Source organism: Taudactylus pleione, unplaced genomic scaffold, assembly GCF_031769625.1.
Source record: "Taudactylus pleione unplaced genomic scaffold, aTauple2 ptg000313l, whole genome shotgun sequence".
NCBI lineage: Eukaryota > Metazoa > Chordata > Amphibia > Anura > Myobatrachidae > Taudactylus > Taudactylus pleione.
The window spans coordinates 420,133-438,534 of record NW_028284714.1 but is presented as its reverse complement, the minus strand read 5'-3'; the positions used below and the strand labels follow the sequence as shown (position 1 = coordinate 438,534).

The window sequence follows — 18,402 nt, the reverse complement described above, 5'->3', positions numbered from 1 at the left end:
TACACACAAGTGATCGTAGTGCTTGCGGCAAGGTATAGTCAACCTCAAGCACTGCATTCGCTTCTGATGGTCCCCGATGTAGTGATTGTTGCATACACTTCTTGGAGATGACGTGTGCAAGTGGGCGTCTTAAGACAGGCTGGTGGGCATCTACATACACAAAGCGATTGCACGCCAAGACATAGTGGGCGTGATTTATGCTTTGCCGTGCGGTCACCTGCCTTGCTGGGTGTGTGCCGGATTTGCATACGCTGGGTGCGAGCGTATGCATCTAGCGAGCGGGTTTGAATCAGGTCCTTAATCCCAAAAACATTTCCACTACATTTCAGCCCTGCCACAAAAGGACCAGCTGACATCATGTCAGTGATTCTCTTGTTAACACAGGTGAGAGTGAGGAGAAGAACAAGGACATTAAGAAGGGACACATTTTTGATCGGCGCTGGGACGGAGTATCGGGTGCCAGGGCTTGTGCGGCGGCAGTTTAAACTATGCACCAGCCGTGAACCAATCGCGGTGTGGCTAGCGGCCAGTACCAAATTGAACTGTCGCCGCATCTGCTCTGGCTGGCACAGGACCTGATGCTCAGTCAGTCAAGCCAGCGCTGATCAGAGATGTGTCCCCAGCAGGACATATCCCGCTGCTCTTTTGGTGCTGGGATCCCATATTTGGTCCCAGCGCTGACTGTCAATCAGGACACGGCAGTATGGCATACCACCGTATTAAGGCTCACTTCAAGCCCTGCTCCCGTCCCAATATACTTGTCGGGAGACTGAGTGCATTGCAGGGGGGAGGCTGCCGGCTGCTGTCACTTCAGTGTAGAGCTGGGTGCCGCGCATTGCACTGTTATGATTAGTAGCGCACTTGAGCAGTGATGGACACCTTGGATGGGTCATGTGACCAGGGAGAGATTGCAGTGGGCGGCAAGTTCTGCCCTTAGGGCTGTTGCGCTCTGTGTGGTGGCACCACCTTAGTTGTGGCCCTGCTTTGAAGCACTTCTTCAAATCTCAATTTTTCATGCTTACCTATTCTGCCTAATCTCAGACAGCTGCCTCCATGTGCTCCACCTGCCCCTTTCACTCCTCTCCCTCCACCCACATCATCTCTATTTCTTTCTTAGGCCTATCCTAACTATTCTCTCCCCCCTTGCTCCACTTAACAATTCCACTCATTTCTATTTGCTTCCTTGCCCTCATGGCCCTCCCTACCATGTTTCAACTCTTAGAAAGGTTTCATTTGGTCTGGGTGTGCCTAATACTGTATCTAATACTGTAACTGTTTTAACAATTATCTCATCTGGAATTGATTTTTACTGATGCTATTGTTTCCCTTGACCCTTACAATATTTGTATTTTGTTGACAGCATGATGCTGTGGAATCTGTGCATCTCACAAATTAACTAGGGTGATGTCCATTTGTCTTTTCTATGCAAAAATAGTGCCACTAGCATACATAACAAATACACACCTATTTATAAAGATCACCTTACATAAATTACATTGTTTGAGATACCTTGTGAAGTTAAATTTGATAAATCAGTGGGCATGCAATATGAGGCTTGCAGCCACATTTTGTGGTCCCCAGAAAGAGTAGATACAGTAAGAATTGGGATATTGGGACCACAATATTATTGCACTATTCCTGTCCTGGTCCCTCTTTTATATGTAATACATTTGCTGAGTTTTGCAGAGGCTGGGGACTCAGTGTACAGTATGTGCAATATAAAAAAAAAAAGACATCCAACACTACTTATGCAGCTTAAATAGGTTTGTTTTTCTTAAAAAAAAAAACATGTCTAAGGACAATGATCACTACTCAATACACGTTTGTCTTTGCCCAGCGTGGGCCATGGAATACAGTATGCATGCTGAATTTCTGCACATGTAATAATGACCTGCATTCCATGTAAATACACTTGTCTGAACAACCTCTTACGCACAGTTTCTCAGCGGTCTCTATAGAGTGCAACCACCATCTGCTCAGAAAATTGGTAAGGGAATTGAGACAATTTCAGAGAACTGCAGTTCTCTAAAAGTGATTTGTTCTCAGTATTTGTTCTATTTAAAGGCTAATTCCACTTTCAAGTATTTTTTTCTTATGGGTTGAAATGGAGAAAATAGAACTTACGGTTGAAAATAGCGTCACAACAGATCTGCACCCTTTCACTGTATACAATCTCCAGCACAGTGTATAAAGCACTGACCTACCCTACCTAGTGCTTCTGCCACCTTCACTGTGGTACAGATACAGTTGTTAAGAGATTGGGATGAATGATAGACTGTAAAGGTTTAGAAACATGACATTTGTTCTTGCTTTACATCACTTTCAATATTTGAAACCTGAAATGGTGAGCAAGGTTTTGTGGCTAATGGAAAACTCCAGAGATAGGATTAATTAATATTTTATCTTGCCTGTGTATTCTTGTACTGCTAGAGACCACTTAGAAGCTGTACTAAAAGAAATGGGCAAAGTTGGCATTTGTATATTTAACTCCTCAGTGATCCTAATTATTTTATACATCAATGACCAGATCAAATGTACCAATTATGTCAAAGTGAATATCATGTGTGACCAGAATTATATTTCACACAAAAGAAATGTAGTTGTACATTTCATGAAGGTCTGGCAATGTCATTTTTAAGTTAGGCTTTGGATTTTCCACTCTGTAGATGGCCATTCTGTACTGTATTGTAATTCACATTTTTATTACAAAAAGAACTGTGATCAGAGTCACTTACATTGGGTGTTCAAGCGCAGAACAGGCGTAATATTTTGCTGAAGTGTTTTGAAAATGCATGATCTTTGCTAGTTTCCATGTTCCCCTTGCTCAAGAAATACTTACCAAAGAGTTATACGTTACTAGATTTGATTTTTTGTAAAAAAATAATCTGTAACTACTTTAAGACTAGAAGAAGAAAAGCTTAGCAGGGTGAATAGCTAAAGTGGATGCCATTGCTATGGGGACTGAACCTCCTCTGGGGCCACCTTCCCTGCATGCAGCCTGTCTCATGTAGCTGCTGATTGGACAAAGAGTTTTACCCTACAACAACCAGTGGAGATTCCGAAGGAGGAGGACCTAACGAACAGAGGACCGTAGCCACCAGCTGAAGATGTGTATTTTATTACTCTTGGAACTAATTGCTTGCCTGTGGTGGTGGTGGGTCTCTGACCCGAATAAGGACAAATGTGTGTCCTATTGGCTCACAGAAATGGTGTTAGGCAGTGTTTTCGGGTACGCCACAGCGATACTTCCCTTTGGAAATGTTTGTTGTGCCATCAAGTGTACAACTCTGAGCTTGCTACCCCATCTGCACTCATCTAACCTGCATTCCTTAAGCACAAAAAGACAATGTATGGCATCTAAGTAGTCTAGTCTACCCAGGACATGCATGCCATAGCTGCAATGGTGGTGGGGCATACAACGTGGACTGAGGGGGCACAGTGTGGCACACAACATAATGGGGCACAGTGTGCTACCCAATGTGAACTGGGGGGTATAGTGTGGCCATCAATGTAAGGGATGGCTGTAAAACCGTGTGTACCAGGATGCAAGTTTCCTGTTGTTGGGGGCTGCTTGTATGATACGTGCACTTACAAGACACTAAGCTGTCCACTCCTACGCACACTCAGATTTTACATGTAGCCTCAACTGCTCCACCCCGATCCTCCGTACACTGTGACATTATTAGATGTCCCTGATTTGAAAGTGTCAGGAAGCTGGGTACATCTAAGTTGAACTATTACTGTGCCCCCATAGGGCAGACTGTATGGGGGTGTCCCCCAAGATCAGACACCCAAGGCTGCCGTCTGAAGCATTGGCGAGTCTTCAACATTTTTGTTATTGGGCCCACAAAGTTATTGTTATGTCACTGGTAGTGTCTAAGTTAGATGATGTGATGTCAGGTGGGAAAGAAGAAAAAAAAAAAAAAGCAGGGAAATAGGTCTTAAACGCTCAAATTAAGGGACGGTCTTAAAATATATATATATTTTTTTAAAGTTTCAACAAACTGTTTATTTCAACCATATTCTCTCCCTCTTCACCTTAGTGGTAAGCATTAAAGATGTCTGTGAACAACTGTATTTAGTGTCTGCACAATAACTGATTGAAAGATGGTTAAAATGACTCATTCAAACACTCTCCAGCTAAATTGCTGTGCCAATATGACCGATGTCACACTGTTACTTAGGAAAGCAAAAAATTCACCTTGAAAGTGTAACATTATATTTGCTCTCAACTATATAAGCTCTCAAATATACTTATTGCTCTATGGTGGCTACTGCAGCTGCATATACTCCAGTATTTGGGTGATGGATGAGCAATAATGGTATTTCTGGGCATGGAAAGGAAAATTAAGAGGGCTCAGTAAAGATGGCTCCATCAGTGCGTGTCGGACGGAGGGTACAACCAATGGTGATTTGGTCCAGTAACTTCATGATCATCATGGTTTTATTTGAAGACAAGTAGAAAGATAGATAGCAAAAATCAATAGCATTTAGTTTGATCTCTGGAGCGGCAGAGCAGAAAGTGAACAGAAGAGGGATTAGGAAGAAATGAGGAACAAGATGACTTAACGCTGGGGGAAAAATAGCGGTACTGCATAAGAAACAAGAGGGGGCTAAAATACATGGATTGTATGCCAAAAGTAAAAAATATGCACAAAAAACAAAACACTTAACATACAGCTGTGTCCTCATACACGTAGTGTCTATAATCCATATAACACAAGAAGTCCGGCGCAACTGAGAGCATAACGTATATATTTCTTTACATTTTGCATATTATATGCATCACATGATAAGTGAAAAACCGCGCACAGTGTACTAGAGACGCTAGGCTGCTACTTTAACACACACAAATTGGTTTTACACATGTACAAAGTCGCAGATTAAGCACAACAGAACTTGGCGTGAGGCAAGCTGCAGCTATTTTTACACAGACTGTTGCACACAGATGCACAAATGTTGCAAATGACAGTGGTCTGTGGACACTAGCAATATACAGTTTGGTCTCTTCCAGGAGTTGTTTTTGTGCATATAGAACGCACATTTTGAGTGAAAAGCTGCTCAGCATGGACAAGTCGCCTGGGACCTGCCACGCCGTGAGGGGCTATTTGGCGAGAGTTAGGTGACAGTGTATAAGGAAACATCTGTATATTGTGCAAGGAATATTACAAACTATAAGAACATGAACGAAGAGTACTGTGTAACAGCAAAAAGTATATGCAAGTGGATCTGCAAGTTCCCTGCTTGCCCTTGTTATGCACATTAAATAATGCAGTGCGAGGTGGAGAGAGGGCAGCGTTATGGAACCTGGATGGTGCATGGTGGTGCTGACTCTCAGACTAGAAATGCAATGAATTATTTAGATCTCTGAGCAGAACTGCAATTATTTCTGAATTAATAATTACCCTGTGAAATTAATCTAGCTGAACAGTGAAAGGATGCTTACAGCCATTTAGATGCTCAGAATATTACAAACAGTATTGTACACAGTAATCATTGTATAGACCACATTTATGTAATGTTCAGAACATTTGGAAAGATCAGCATGTTGAGTATTAAGTCCACAGACACAATACAGTGTGTGTCATACAGTGATCTAAGAATGTGATCAGAGTATAAATGACTCAAAAGGAGCCATTATATAAAAGTAGCATTACTTAAATGTTCTTGTTATTTCTTATTTAAGATAAAGATGTACAGTGTGTTAATTTTTACTATAACTAAACAATGGGAAAAAAAAACTTACAAAAAAATGTTATTTTGTAAAAAGGTAATTTTTTTTTTCTACCATAATACTTAAAAATACAATGCACCTTTTTACTGCATCATTCCTATTTTGTGGTCAATTCAATTAGACGTGCAATAGTAAAGTGGCTATATGCTGCACTTATGGGACCGCCGGACTCACAGATTTCCCATCCATGATTCCAGGGTGAAATCGAGCAGCGAGGGGTGCAAGTTGCAGAACAGTTGACTGCATTTTCACACCATTACAATGGCAACTCACCACTCTTGTGTCTAATTGAATTGACCCCTTTGACTGCTACCAACATTGTTTTCCTATTACTTTGTGCATTGCAAATATAACTATATATGTTTCCTTTTCAGAATTGTTTTTAATTGGAGAAGGGACTTCTCACCAAAGGTTTCTTAACTTTCTTAAAAAAAGGCACAGCAGAGTGCTGAAACGCGTTAGGTAAAGCATTTGGATAAAGGACGTTACATACAGGATACCCATATAAGCCTGCTTTTAGATGACCTGCTGGCCAGTTATATAAAGTGGTTCCAGTATTGCTGCAGACTGAACATCAGGGTACCGTAAGTATAGGGAGCTCACATGCTTATAAGAGACAGGCACATTCATATGACCACTACCAGCAAAGCTGCAGCCTGGACACAATAGCATAGCATATAAAGTAGAGGACTGCTTCCCAACAGGTCATGTCATTCTTGTAAGTTTGGGGACATTTATATGTAGCTTTAATCCATTGGCACTAATATTCTGTTACAACCTGAGACCGGACAGCTGGAGGGACTGCAAATGTACTTTAAGTGGATTAATGTTGGTGCATGTTGTGTGTATGTACAATAACATTTTCTTAATAAATAATTAACTCAGATATTCTTAACATTGATAGGGCTCAATCCTATTAGGTGCAAGTTTGCAAACGTGAATCTGTTTCATGAAACTCGCACCCAAAAAATACAAGATCCAATTAGGAATGGCCATTTGCAGTAGTCGCAGCAAGGGTGTGCGACTTTTCACCTAAAAGCAGCCTGGGAGAAATACATGAAAAAGTGGGGAACCCATCTGGAACCCAAAAGGTGGCAACTGAGATAGCAGGACCATATAGAGGCTGTTAGCAACCATAAGGAAAGTACTGAAGGTTTTTAAAGGGTGTCAAATGGCTGTTTTATGCACTTTTCGTTGATTGATGAAAAACGATTGTTGTAATTTTTCATCCAATTACAGTCTTTCCAGCATTTTGGGAACAGAAAAATGTCTGCATAGTAATTTTTCAGTGTTTTTGTACAAGTTTGTAAAAAGTTGTAATAAACACTTTTACCTCTCATCTACAAGTCCAAAAGCCATCTCCCATCATCTACACCTCCACATATACCTGTCCCACATCAACTACACCTCCACATATACCTGTCCCACATCATCTACACCTCCACATATACCTGTCCCACATCATCTACACCTCCACATATACCTGTCCCACATCATCTACACCTCCACATATACCTGTCCCACATCATCTACACCTCCACATATACCTGTCCCACATCATCTACACCTCCACATATACCTGTCCCACATCATCTACACCTCCACATATACCTGTCCCACATCATCTACACCTCCACATATACCTGTCCCACATCATCTACACCTCCACATATACCTGTCCCACATCATCTACACCTCCACATATACCTGTCCCACATCATCTACACCTCCACATATACCTGTCCCACATCATCTACACCTCCACATATACCTGTCCCACATCATCTACACCTCCACATATACCTGTCCCACATCATCTACACCTCCACATATACCTGTCCCACATCATCTACACCTCCACATATACCTGTCCCACATCATCTACACCTCCACATATACCTGTCCCACATCATCTACACCTCCACATATACCTGTCCCACATCATCTACACCTCCACATATACCTGTCCCACATCATCTACACCTCCACATATACCTGTCCCACATCATCTACACCTCCACATACACCTGTCCCACATCATCTACACCTCCACATACACCTGTCCCACATCATCTACACCTCCACATATACCTGTCCCTCATTGTTTACCCCATTATTGAGCTTTTTAGAGAAATTCACCTGAAAACTGACATGTCTTTATTAGCCAAATTATGCTATTTAAACACCTCCAAGTGGCAGGGGTGTACCGGAGGTTCTGCACTGTGCCTGACAATTCTACCTTGAAATAAAGATTTTTTTTCCTACACTTTCACCTGCTCAGGAGGCTGCACGCAAAAAAAAGTGAATTTCCTCTAACAAATCAATTCAAGTTTGGAATGGGCTTGCATGGTAAATTCACCATATGAACAGCTCGCAGTACCCAACTCGCACCTTACAGAATTAAGGGGTCTATTTACTAAGCAGTGTTAGGAGACAGAGTGAAAAATTATAAGAAAGTGATAAGGTGCCAGCCAATCAGCTCCCAACTGTCATCTCACAGGCTGTGTTTGAAAAATGACAGTTGGGAGCTGATTGGCTGGCACCTTATCACTTTTCACTCTGTCTACTAACGCTGCTTAGTAAACAGACCCCTAAGCCCATAAAGTGAATTATAAGCGCAGTCCATTGTTGTTTTTTTTTCTTGAGAGGACCTACATTTTTTGTCAGTTTCATTAGCCAACAGAAACAGGAGGTCTACTTGCAGTAGATCACAAGAGGCACTAAAGGATTATAAAAAAAAAACAAAAACACATTTGTCTTGCTTGATGAATTCCTGTTCCTTCTGATTCATATGGATGTGATACCAGCAGGCCCACGCCAGGTGCGGGTAAAAGGGTGAGTGGCCTAATTGCAGAGGCATGACCACGCCCCTTGGGTAAAAAAAAAAAGTTTTGCAGTGGGGGGCGCGGTAAGCCCCATCAGCCTGGGGCATAACCAGTGGAGGGCACAATCAGCTTGATCGCTCCCCTCACAGGCATAGGAGACTGCCGCGAGCAGTCTCCCAGTGCAGCCCAGTACACAGCAGCATGAGCTGGGCTGCTGTGATGTAAGAGGGGGGGGGGGGGGAGCGGTGCCAGCTTGGGCCCGGGTAATTAGTACTCCACCCCCCCACCCCCCTCTCGGCACCCCCGGTTACCAGAATATGTGGAAAACTATCCGATGCAATGAATTCATCCTGTAGGATGTCAACATTGCACGCAGGGATTATTTGTGTTTTTCCTAATGCTGGGCATACACTATACAATTATCTGTCAGATATCTGGCCAATGTGGCTGGTTTGAACAATCATTTTTGATTTGTACAGACCGTATCTTATGAAGTTGGTTTCAGGGATAATGTTGAGCATCTTACCAATAGGTAGATCGACATATATACTAAAGTGGCCACGTCATGTAGAAGTCAATTATACACATGTTTAGAGACCACTTGCTAAGGATGGGTGTTGAGTAGAGTAACATGTACATATAGGATGCTCAATTACTCATATAGGGAACCTTAGGGCATCTTGAACTCTAAATGGATTTTCATATTCTTATTCAGCTTTCATTCTGTCACTTTAAAAAAGGGCATGGTGATGGCTCTAACATGATCATCAAATGAAATCAGTATTACATGAAAAATAATTCCTCTCTGTACTCTCTCCTCACAGAAAACAAGGCTGTCATCTACAGTAACTGCACTTTAATACAGTAGCTTTTCTAATGCATTATTGTTCTCAGTGTTTTAATACCACAAAGTGTGCATATTATTTGTGCTGGGCACCAGTCCTTCCTTACCTTCACTCCGCGGATTCGGAACTCTGCCAATGCTCTGTTCATCTTGGTGGCTGCCACTTGCTGATCTTTACCATGGGCAATGACCTTGACAAGAAGGGAATCATAATGTGGGGAGATGACGGCTCCTTGGAAGGCCGAGGCACTGTCTAATCGGATGCCCATTCCCTCACCGCTCCGGAATACCTGAGAGGGGAAGAGAATGAATGAATCAATCAATCAATATATAAAACAATTCATGATGAAGATATGTGAAAACATAGAAACAAGGAGTTTGTGCTTTACATGTTAGCAGCCTATCAATTATTACATATGTCTACAAACATTATTTTTAGTTTTGTTTTCAATGAAGGATAAGAAGAATATTAATCATTGGAAGGAATCAGTGTTCCTTCTAATCTATAGGATCAGTGTGTAATGATCCAGCAAAGATTTTCTCACATCTTCCATCTCTTGTCAAATGTAAACAATATGCGATATGTTGTAGAGGCCCCTCCTCCGTGAAATTCTCATTAATGCGAATTGGACGTTCATGGAGGTGGGGCATCAGGAACATATTGTTCTGAGCAGGAACAAGGAGATTATCGCTGGGCCATGTGGATCCCAGAAGATCAGATACCAACTTGATCATCTTAATGAATAATTACGTATTTGCCCTTTAAAGGTTAACCATTCAATAAAGTTTTTATGACATATGATAATATTTAAAATCATGTCTGCAAGAGCTTAAGGACGCAATGGCACAGATAATTATTAGTCACATGATTGTGATTATTAGTGTAGCGCTCCCTAACATTAGTGACAATGCATTATATTGCCAAAGATTTAAGCTTGCATTATATATTGGTCACCAGCATCGTGAATAGTGATTTCTAGAATGCCATTTACAAAAATTTTCCAACCATGAAAAACCTGCATGTCTTTCCATGACAATAATCTTCAACAATTAACTGTTGCTGCCTCTTAAGGCGTACATCCACTAGCAGATGAGGGAACGACAGTACGATTACGACATCGTAATCGTACCGTCGTTCCCCATCCCCTGCAGTGCCTACACTGAACGATTAGTCGTTCAGTGTAGGCACCCTCCATCATGGCCAATTTGTCGTTATCGGCAGATTGACCTGCATGTTCAGGTGATGATTGAGGTCGGAACAGACCAGCGGGAGCGCGCTTCGCTGGTCGTTTGACATTTTCATGCCCGATTACAATGTTGTAATCGTGCAATCGCTCATTAATATCTGCTAGTGGATAGGCGACATTAGTCTGGAAGGTGTATAGAGCACTTTGAAAAACAGATTTATAGAGTTAGAATAATTATCTACAAATGTAAACACCTGAAAAGAATGTGTCCAACAATATTTCTCCCCCAAAAAATCTGTATATGGTCATATAGTTGACAGTGACCATGTTGACATGGCTCAACATGTCAAAATCCTCATGTCGAAATGTTTATTAATTTATTAACAGATTCTTATACAAATGGAAACATTAATAGAACAAAACTGGGTAATAACAGACAGATATGTAGGTAGGAAGGCCCTGCTCGCAAGCTTACAATCTATAGGTTGACAACGTTGACATCTAAAATGTCACCATGTAAGTAGTGTGTATGAACGATCTGACAGTGTATACAGAGATATGTTTGGTAGTTCACAATTCTCCAGCAGGGGCAGACTGGGCTGGTTGGCAGTAGTCAGACCTAAACTTACTGATTTGGGTTGGCTGCTAACATATATGGGCTGGGTGCAACTTCAGAGGCAGTGTGTGGCCATTTACACAAGTGCAGCGCCTTGCCTACCGCAGCCACACAACTACTTCCCCTCTTCTCCGGTTTTCGATTAGCGGGTATTATCTGATTTGTTAATGATGTCTGGCAGAGCGTCTGAATTGTGGTGTGCTGGCATTGCAGAGCCTCTGAGTTAAGGTAACAAAAGAGCTTTAGTTTAAGAAACTGCAGAAAATATCAGTGTTGGCTGGTGACTCTGATTCATGACACTAGATTTAAAACTCCCACTTTTGTCAATGTTTCAATAGTTTTATTACAAGAATAATCTAGAAAGCAGAACTAATTGCAAAGTAATGGTGATGAAATGAGAGGTGCACCAGCAGGCCATACAGATATGTCCTTGCTCATCTAGAGGTATATTTACTAAAGTGTGAGTTTTTAGAAGTGGAGTTGTTGCCCATTCCACCAGATTCTAGCTATTATCTTCTAGAACAGTGTTGTCATATTCGAGCCATCCAGCTGCAGTGGAACTACATATCCCAGCATGCACTGCCACCCTTTAGCTCTTAGGGCATACTAAATCTGTAGCAGGGCATGCTGGGATGTGTAGTTCCACTGCAGCTGGATGGTCGAGTTTGACACCCCTGTTCTAGAAGGTGCTAGATAGATAAGTAGAATTTGATTGGATGCTATGGGCAACAACTCCACTTCTAAAAATCTGCACTAATATACCCCCTATATATAGCGCAGAGACCTGGTAAGTGACATGTCGACATGCTAATCATGTAAATATCTCCATATCGACCTGACGCACATCAACATAAATGCCGACCTAACATACCACATCCGTCCCACGGTTCAGTGGTAGAAAGGTTATTCTTAAAAGAATAAAAACCTCCTCTCTTTAGTAGTAATTTTTACACCATTAATAATAAGAGTTTAAAAACTGATACATGCAGAAAATGTTTAATATTGGTTATCTGGAAGATACTGGTAATGAATGGAAGGTTCCAAACGCCTTAGCAGCTGCTGGCAGGCTCTGTGCACTGAACAGGTAACAGTTGATTAGCAGATGGTGCGCCTTCTGTCCCAGAGTCCAGAGAGAATGAATGAAACAGTGATGCAGGAAACCACCTTTTTTATTTTTTTACTTAACTTTAAAACCTCTCATCCTAAACATAATTGGTGGATCACTGGATGTGGCTAAATCCTAAAAGGAACTGCAAGTAATACTAAATATAGATATTTATTGTGAGCAAAAATCTAGTGTCATTGGAGTTTTGTGTTATATACATTTGCAAACAAGACTGCTGATACACAAGTATACCTAGGCATTTGCTAAAAACCGCCTCCCTTTTTAAACAAAGTGCTTTATTTTGCCATTTGATCATTTAACATGTTGGCAGCCATAGCATAATAGTGTAATATATCTTATTGATTTTTCTTGATAAACAGGACCAAGTGACGTTCTAAAAACAATTATAATTTAGAATACACAAGATGCAGCATCCGAAATCTAAATAATTTGGTTCTAGCTAACAGCTGCCAGAGCCAACAAATACTGTATATCATTCAGTATTACTTCACAGCTCTAGTGTAGAGATGTCGCTTTATGACACCTTTCAGGTCTCAGCAAAACATTAAAGGAAGTAAGCCAGCTAACAACCAGAAACTAAATGTTTTCCAATATTTGCATCTCGCAAGTTTTAATCAATGATTAACTCTATGTCATCTGTCATTTTATTCTGACTACACTAGTGATGTTATTTTAAAACACCATTAATGAAAAAAATAAATAAATTCATGAATAGGAACTAAATATAGAAAATAAAGATTCACACACACATATATATATATATCCCTTCAACAGTCTACGCAGATCCAGCCCTGACCAATTTGATGCCCTAGGCAAGTTTCTGGCTGTTGCCTTTCGCACCCACCCCCGTGAAGGAGGACTAGCCTCACCGAATAGGCATAGCCTCATGACAGTGGGTGACTGGGGCGGCAGAGGGTGTGTGTGTCTTCAGCCATCGAATATCTCCCCCTTGTGTCCCAGCCATCAAATCTCTCCCTCTTGCGTGTCTACAGCAATCCAGACCCCAGCCTCTCTTTAACAAGCACTCATAATTTACTTACCTTTGCTGTCTTCCCTCTGCGGCGCTCTCTCTGCTGAGTATGACGCTGAAGTGACCCTAGATCACACTGATGGAAGCAGCAGGAGCTATATGATCTGCACTGGGCTGTATAGGCTTTCTGTTGCTGCTGCTCTCTTCTGCCTGTCATATAATATGACAGGCAATGGCGCAGCAGTGCCGGAAAGCTTGTACATCCAATCAGAGGATAGCCACTGTCAGCCGGACTTCTGAAGTCTGGAACTGGCGTAGCGGAGCTTAGATGTCCAGCCTGCCCAGTTTCCTCTAGGCTTGACTCATGGCATTTGTCTTTACTGCCTATGCCTGGCTCTGAGTCTATGTTTCAAATATAACACATATCTTGCCTGTAACTGTTCCATATGCAATGTCTAGTAGAGTGCACCTCTTCTGTGTGAGGGGAAAGAGAAGGGTAATTTGGCAACTGTGTGTTCTTTTACAGTTAGAGCACTTCAGTGTAATAAACCCAATGCCATGGGTGAACATAGTGTGTGAATAGATTTCCATGCTACTCTATTCAAATATGAATATAGGCATTGCCATTTAACCAGCCTAGAGCAAAAATGTATATAATCCATACTTGAACCATCCCCCACACCCCCTCTCAAGAACCATTGGGTGCCTCCCAAATTCTGGAGAGTCTCCATGGACTCCATGAAAAAGTAGGTCTATATACCAACGCCTATCTTAATCCCGATGCCAGAACACAGAATGACGCCAGCCCAAATGAGGCAAGTTCGGGGCGCCCTTACTGTTAGCCACGGGGGGAGGATTAGGTCTAGGTAGCATTGCGGGTTACCGGTAGGCTTTTTTTGGGGGGAGGTTAGGGTTAGAGGGGAAACTTAGGTTTAGGCACTAACGGGGAGGGTTAGGCTACAAGAAGGGAAGGTTAGGGGGAGAAGAGGGGAGGGTAAGTATACTTACCCGACCCCTGTCGGGATACCAACTATCGGGATGTCACTGTTGGTATTTTGACAGGAGTCATCCCAACAGCAGACATTACATACCGATTCCAAGGACATATAAGGGAGACACAATGCATTGTTGTAGCTCATGCTAACCTTGCATTTTCTATTAGACAGGCAGCAAGTTGTGTACAGACAACCAGTAGAGGAACAGGCAGGAGCAATTAAAGTATAATTGGGTAAATGTGGAAAAGAAGGAAGATAGAAATGTGACCTACACACCTTTAAAAGGGATGTCCAACATTTTGAAAATAAGCAAAGAGTGAACGATCCCGTACAGGATGGAGGGGCACCTAGTGAACGCTGGATCCCAGTTAAGTAAACTGTAAAGGTCAAGTAAAAAGGTAGTAGTGACAAATATTGTGTTACACCTTAAAAAATATAAGTTGGGATTCCATTGCTTCTCTGAAACTGTAGTAAGAAATGGAAATGGTAAGTTAAGCTTTGAACAGTTAACAAATCCCTTTGAAGAAGGAAAAAAACCCTTGCTTTAAGGATCTTTACAACAAAATCCATTTCACCTGGTGTTCTTGGCAATATCTCTAGGAGATTTGCAAAATAAACTTTACTAAATCCCCATGTTCCACCACAATTACAAAACATAAGACTCCTTTCCCATCAGGAACTCAAGCCTCATTATCTCTTCCCAGCATTACTGCTTACATCCCAAGCCCGAAACTGCAGATAATACTTTGGTTCAATTGCTTATGTAATATTCCTCCAGAGCTACACAGATGGACATCTAAAAACTATAAGCATAATTGAGGCAGGAGAAACATAGCACGGGGTAAATAGGTATATTCAAAGAAAATGATTTTTCAGTGCCAATTGGCCAAAATCGGCTTTGATTTTCACCATTTGCAACTTTCATGAAAATGCCTGAGACCTAATTCATACAAACATGTATACATATTGGGAAATAGCCATGTTGGAGGGCGAATTAAATTTTAGGTGCAGCACCTAGGATTCAGATCTGCCAAATCATATAGTCCCAGGATTTGGAACATGTTACTCAGTAATGGTGAAGTGGTAAAGACAAGTTGGCAAGGGGCTTAAAGACAAGTGGGGGTGGGGCGCCAAATCATGTGGGGGAGGTGTGATAAGGCATGTGAGGAGGTCTCATAGGCATGTAAGCGGCATATAAATCGATCTGAAGAGCATGGCTCATTAAGGTATCTATAAATATTTTTATTTACTTTTAGGGACCTATTCATGATGTTAATTATCGAGGTCCGTTCGGACCCAGATAATTAACATTGTAACTCGCCGCTGAATCCAGAGCAATTCATGATTGCTCTGGCACAGTGAGAGCTGATGCAAAGTCAGCTGTCCCTGCGAGCAGCTTCACTGCTCCTTAATGAATCTTTTCACTAATCATTGATTGTTTATGGCCGATGTCAAATGTTTTTCCCATCGATAAGGGAGAACCAGACGGTTTCCCTCCATCAATGGAAAAGCAGAACTATATAGTTTTTTTTAAATTTCTTTTATTCATCAGAGCAATAATATAGCATATATACAACAAAAAATAATGGTAAATAATAAATAGAACAAAGGCCCATTAAGGACAGTAATTTACAAATAGTACAAAATAAATACATAAAAGTATTTTCTTCACAAACCAGAACCAAAATAAGGCATATATTAATTAAAGTAATCTAGACATAGCTGGCACACCACTCAAAAAGACTATCCAATAAAATTAAACCAGGAAAAAGAGGTCCAAATAGAACAGGTTCCATCTTAACCTGTAACAGGTAGCGAAATAGGCGGATCGTCCAGTAAAAATCTTGTTTCATAGCAAGAAGTATTTCTGTAGCATAAATAGATACGGTGTCGTAATTCCAACGTAAAGGAGTCTATAAAGCCTTCCCATAGCTGAAAAAAAAGCAGCTGTCTTGGTCTCCTTATGTAGTGTGGTCTCTAGCCAATCCATTTGAAAAGCAGAAAATAATTTGGCCCTAAATAAAGGAACGGCTGGGGGATCTGCATGGGTCCACATCTGCAATATACACTTACGAGCCATTGCAGATATAATCAATAATAGTTTTTTACTATCTCTCCTACCCGAAACAGATGGTGGTAAAATACCCAAAATTGCCCATTCCGCCAATAATAGAAGGTAACTAACTAGACACCTAGATGCAAATCTATTAACTGATGACCAAAATCCACGCATAAGGGGACATTTCCCACATACAATGTATTAAGGTTGCATCAGAAGTGCCACATTTAGCACAAACACTAGTATCGTACAATCCCATCAAGAACCTGCGGTGGGGGGAGAGATATCCATTGTGGTAAATATTATAGAACATTTCTCTATACATACTAGATTAAAGCACTGATTGTGAATAGAGAAATGAATGTAATAAACTTTCCATGGTAATATGGGGGAATACAGTACACCAAGTAGATCGCCCCATAGATATTTTAGAATGATCTAAAGGAGTCTGTAGAATTTTGTAATGAAGAGAAATGACCCCCCTTCTTCCATAGGTCTAGCTAATAATAGGTCCAGAGAGTTGGACCCATCCACTGGAGAAAGAGTACGTATCATGGAACTCACATAATTCTGTGCCTGATACAGCGCCAAATAGTGGGATTTTCTGTGCCTGATACAGCGCAAAACAAATATTGGCAGAAGCTTATTTATACTTGGCACTTACACTGGCATTGGAATTGCATATGGTAGCATTGAGATATATAGGATGGACATGTGGTAATAAAGCTTAGTGAATAAAGGAGTATAAAGTGGACAATCACAGAGTTACATAGCATTTTCTTTTATATTGTACATTATCCAAGCCACACAATGCAAATCACTTATTTTGTCTGCCATGATATATATACAGAACACTTAAGTTTATATTTTTAACCACAACTCGTGTTGTGCTATGTACACAGGGCCCCTATAGTAAATTGATGTAATGCATTTGATCTGGGCCCTCCAGTAAAGAGGACCATCACTAAACTTCAAAGAGGCCCTAAATAGCTCCCAATATTTAATTAGATGATTAAATGGGATGTAGTTAATATACCTACAGCTGGGATTGCCGGCTGTCGGAATCCCGAACGGTGGCCAGCAGACTGGCGCCAGAATCCCGACAGCCGGCATCCTGATCGTAAGTATAGCGAGGCAGGTTAGCGGTTAGCCGTTGGGTTGAGGGTTAGGTTTAGGCACCACGGGGGGTGTTAGGGTTAGGCACCACGGGGGGTGTTCGGGTTAGGCACCACTGGGGGGAGGTTAGGGTAAAGCACCACCGGGGGGGAGGGTTAGGCACTAAGGTGGGAGGGTTAGGTTTAGGCACTAGCCGGGAGGGTTAGGGTGCAGGGTAGGGACGGTCAGGATACAAGAAATCCTTATTATTCTATACTTGCCAGCTCTGCCAGATTGTCAGGGAGACTCCCTGAAATAGTAGCAATCTACCTGACTCCCTAAAGAGTCTAGAAATCTCCCTGATTGCACATTACCCTCATTATGTAGTGGTCATATACTTGGGAAGAAAATAAATCAGAGATATATACATTGAAATGGTATAATCAGTGCCATTTCCCTGCATTGGTTATAAGGCACAATGATCCCTATGGCTACAAGCATTTTCATATAAGGTTTCTCTTGGTCACTTGGAACAACTTGTAAAACACAATAGCTCCTATTTACTACAATCCTCATTTCAAATGCGGTTGTAGTGTGAAATTTTCGCATTGCGAATTTAGGAAATATAATAAGAATGTATTAAGATTCTCAAGTAGGGACAGAGTTTGCGAGAAAGCTCTGTCTCTGCGAATATTCACAGCACAGCTCTCACTGTAAAAAAAAAAATACAGTGAGGGTCTTCACACGTGCCGCGGCTGGCTTGTGCTCTCACCCCTTTTCACATTATTTTAGTTAAAAAAAAAAAAAATTGACAGAGCCCAATATATGAACAAGCCCTGAAGAGTATCTGTGTTTTCATCAACAAATACATCTTACTAACTGCTTTGGGACTCATTTACCTTTGGGTATAAGTCAGCTTTATGGCACGTCTACTAGATGTAGCAGTACACG

General features: G+C 41.4%; 1 protein-coding gene across 1 annotated transcript in view; it reads right to left on the bottom strand.

The window, feature by feature from the left end:
• PC (pyruvate carboxylase) overlaps positions 1–18,402 on the bottom strand; it is a 525,492-nt gene that overhangs the window by 107,461 nt on the left and 399,629 nt on the right. Inside the window, exon 10 of the mRNA XM_088442518.1 lies at positions 9,511–9,693. Within this exon, the coding sequence (XP_088298644.1) occupies positions 9,511–9,693 (183 nt within the window). The remainder of the gene's footprint in view (positions 1–9,510; positions 9,694–18,402) is intronic.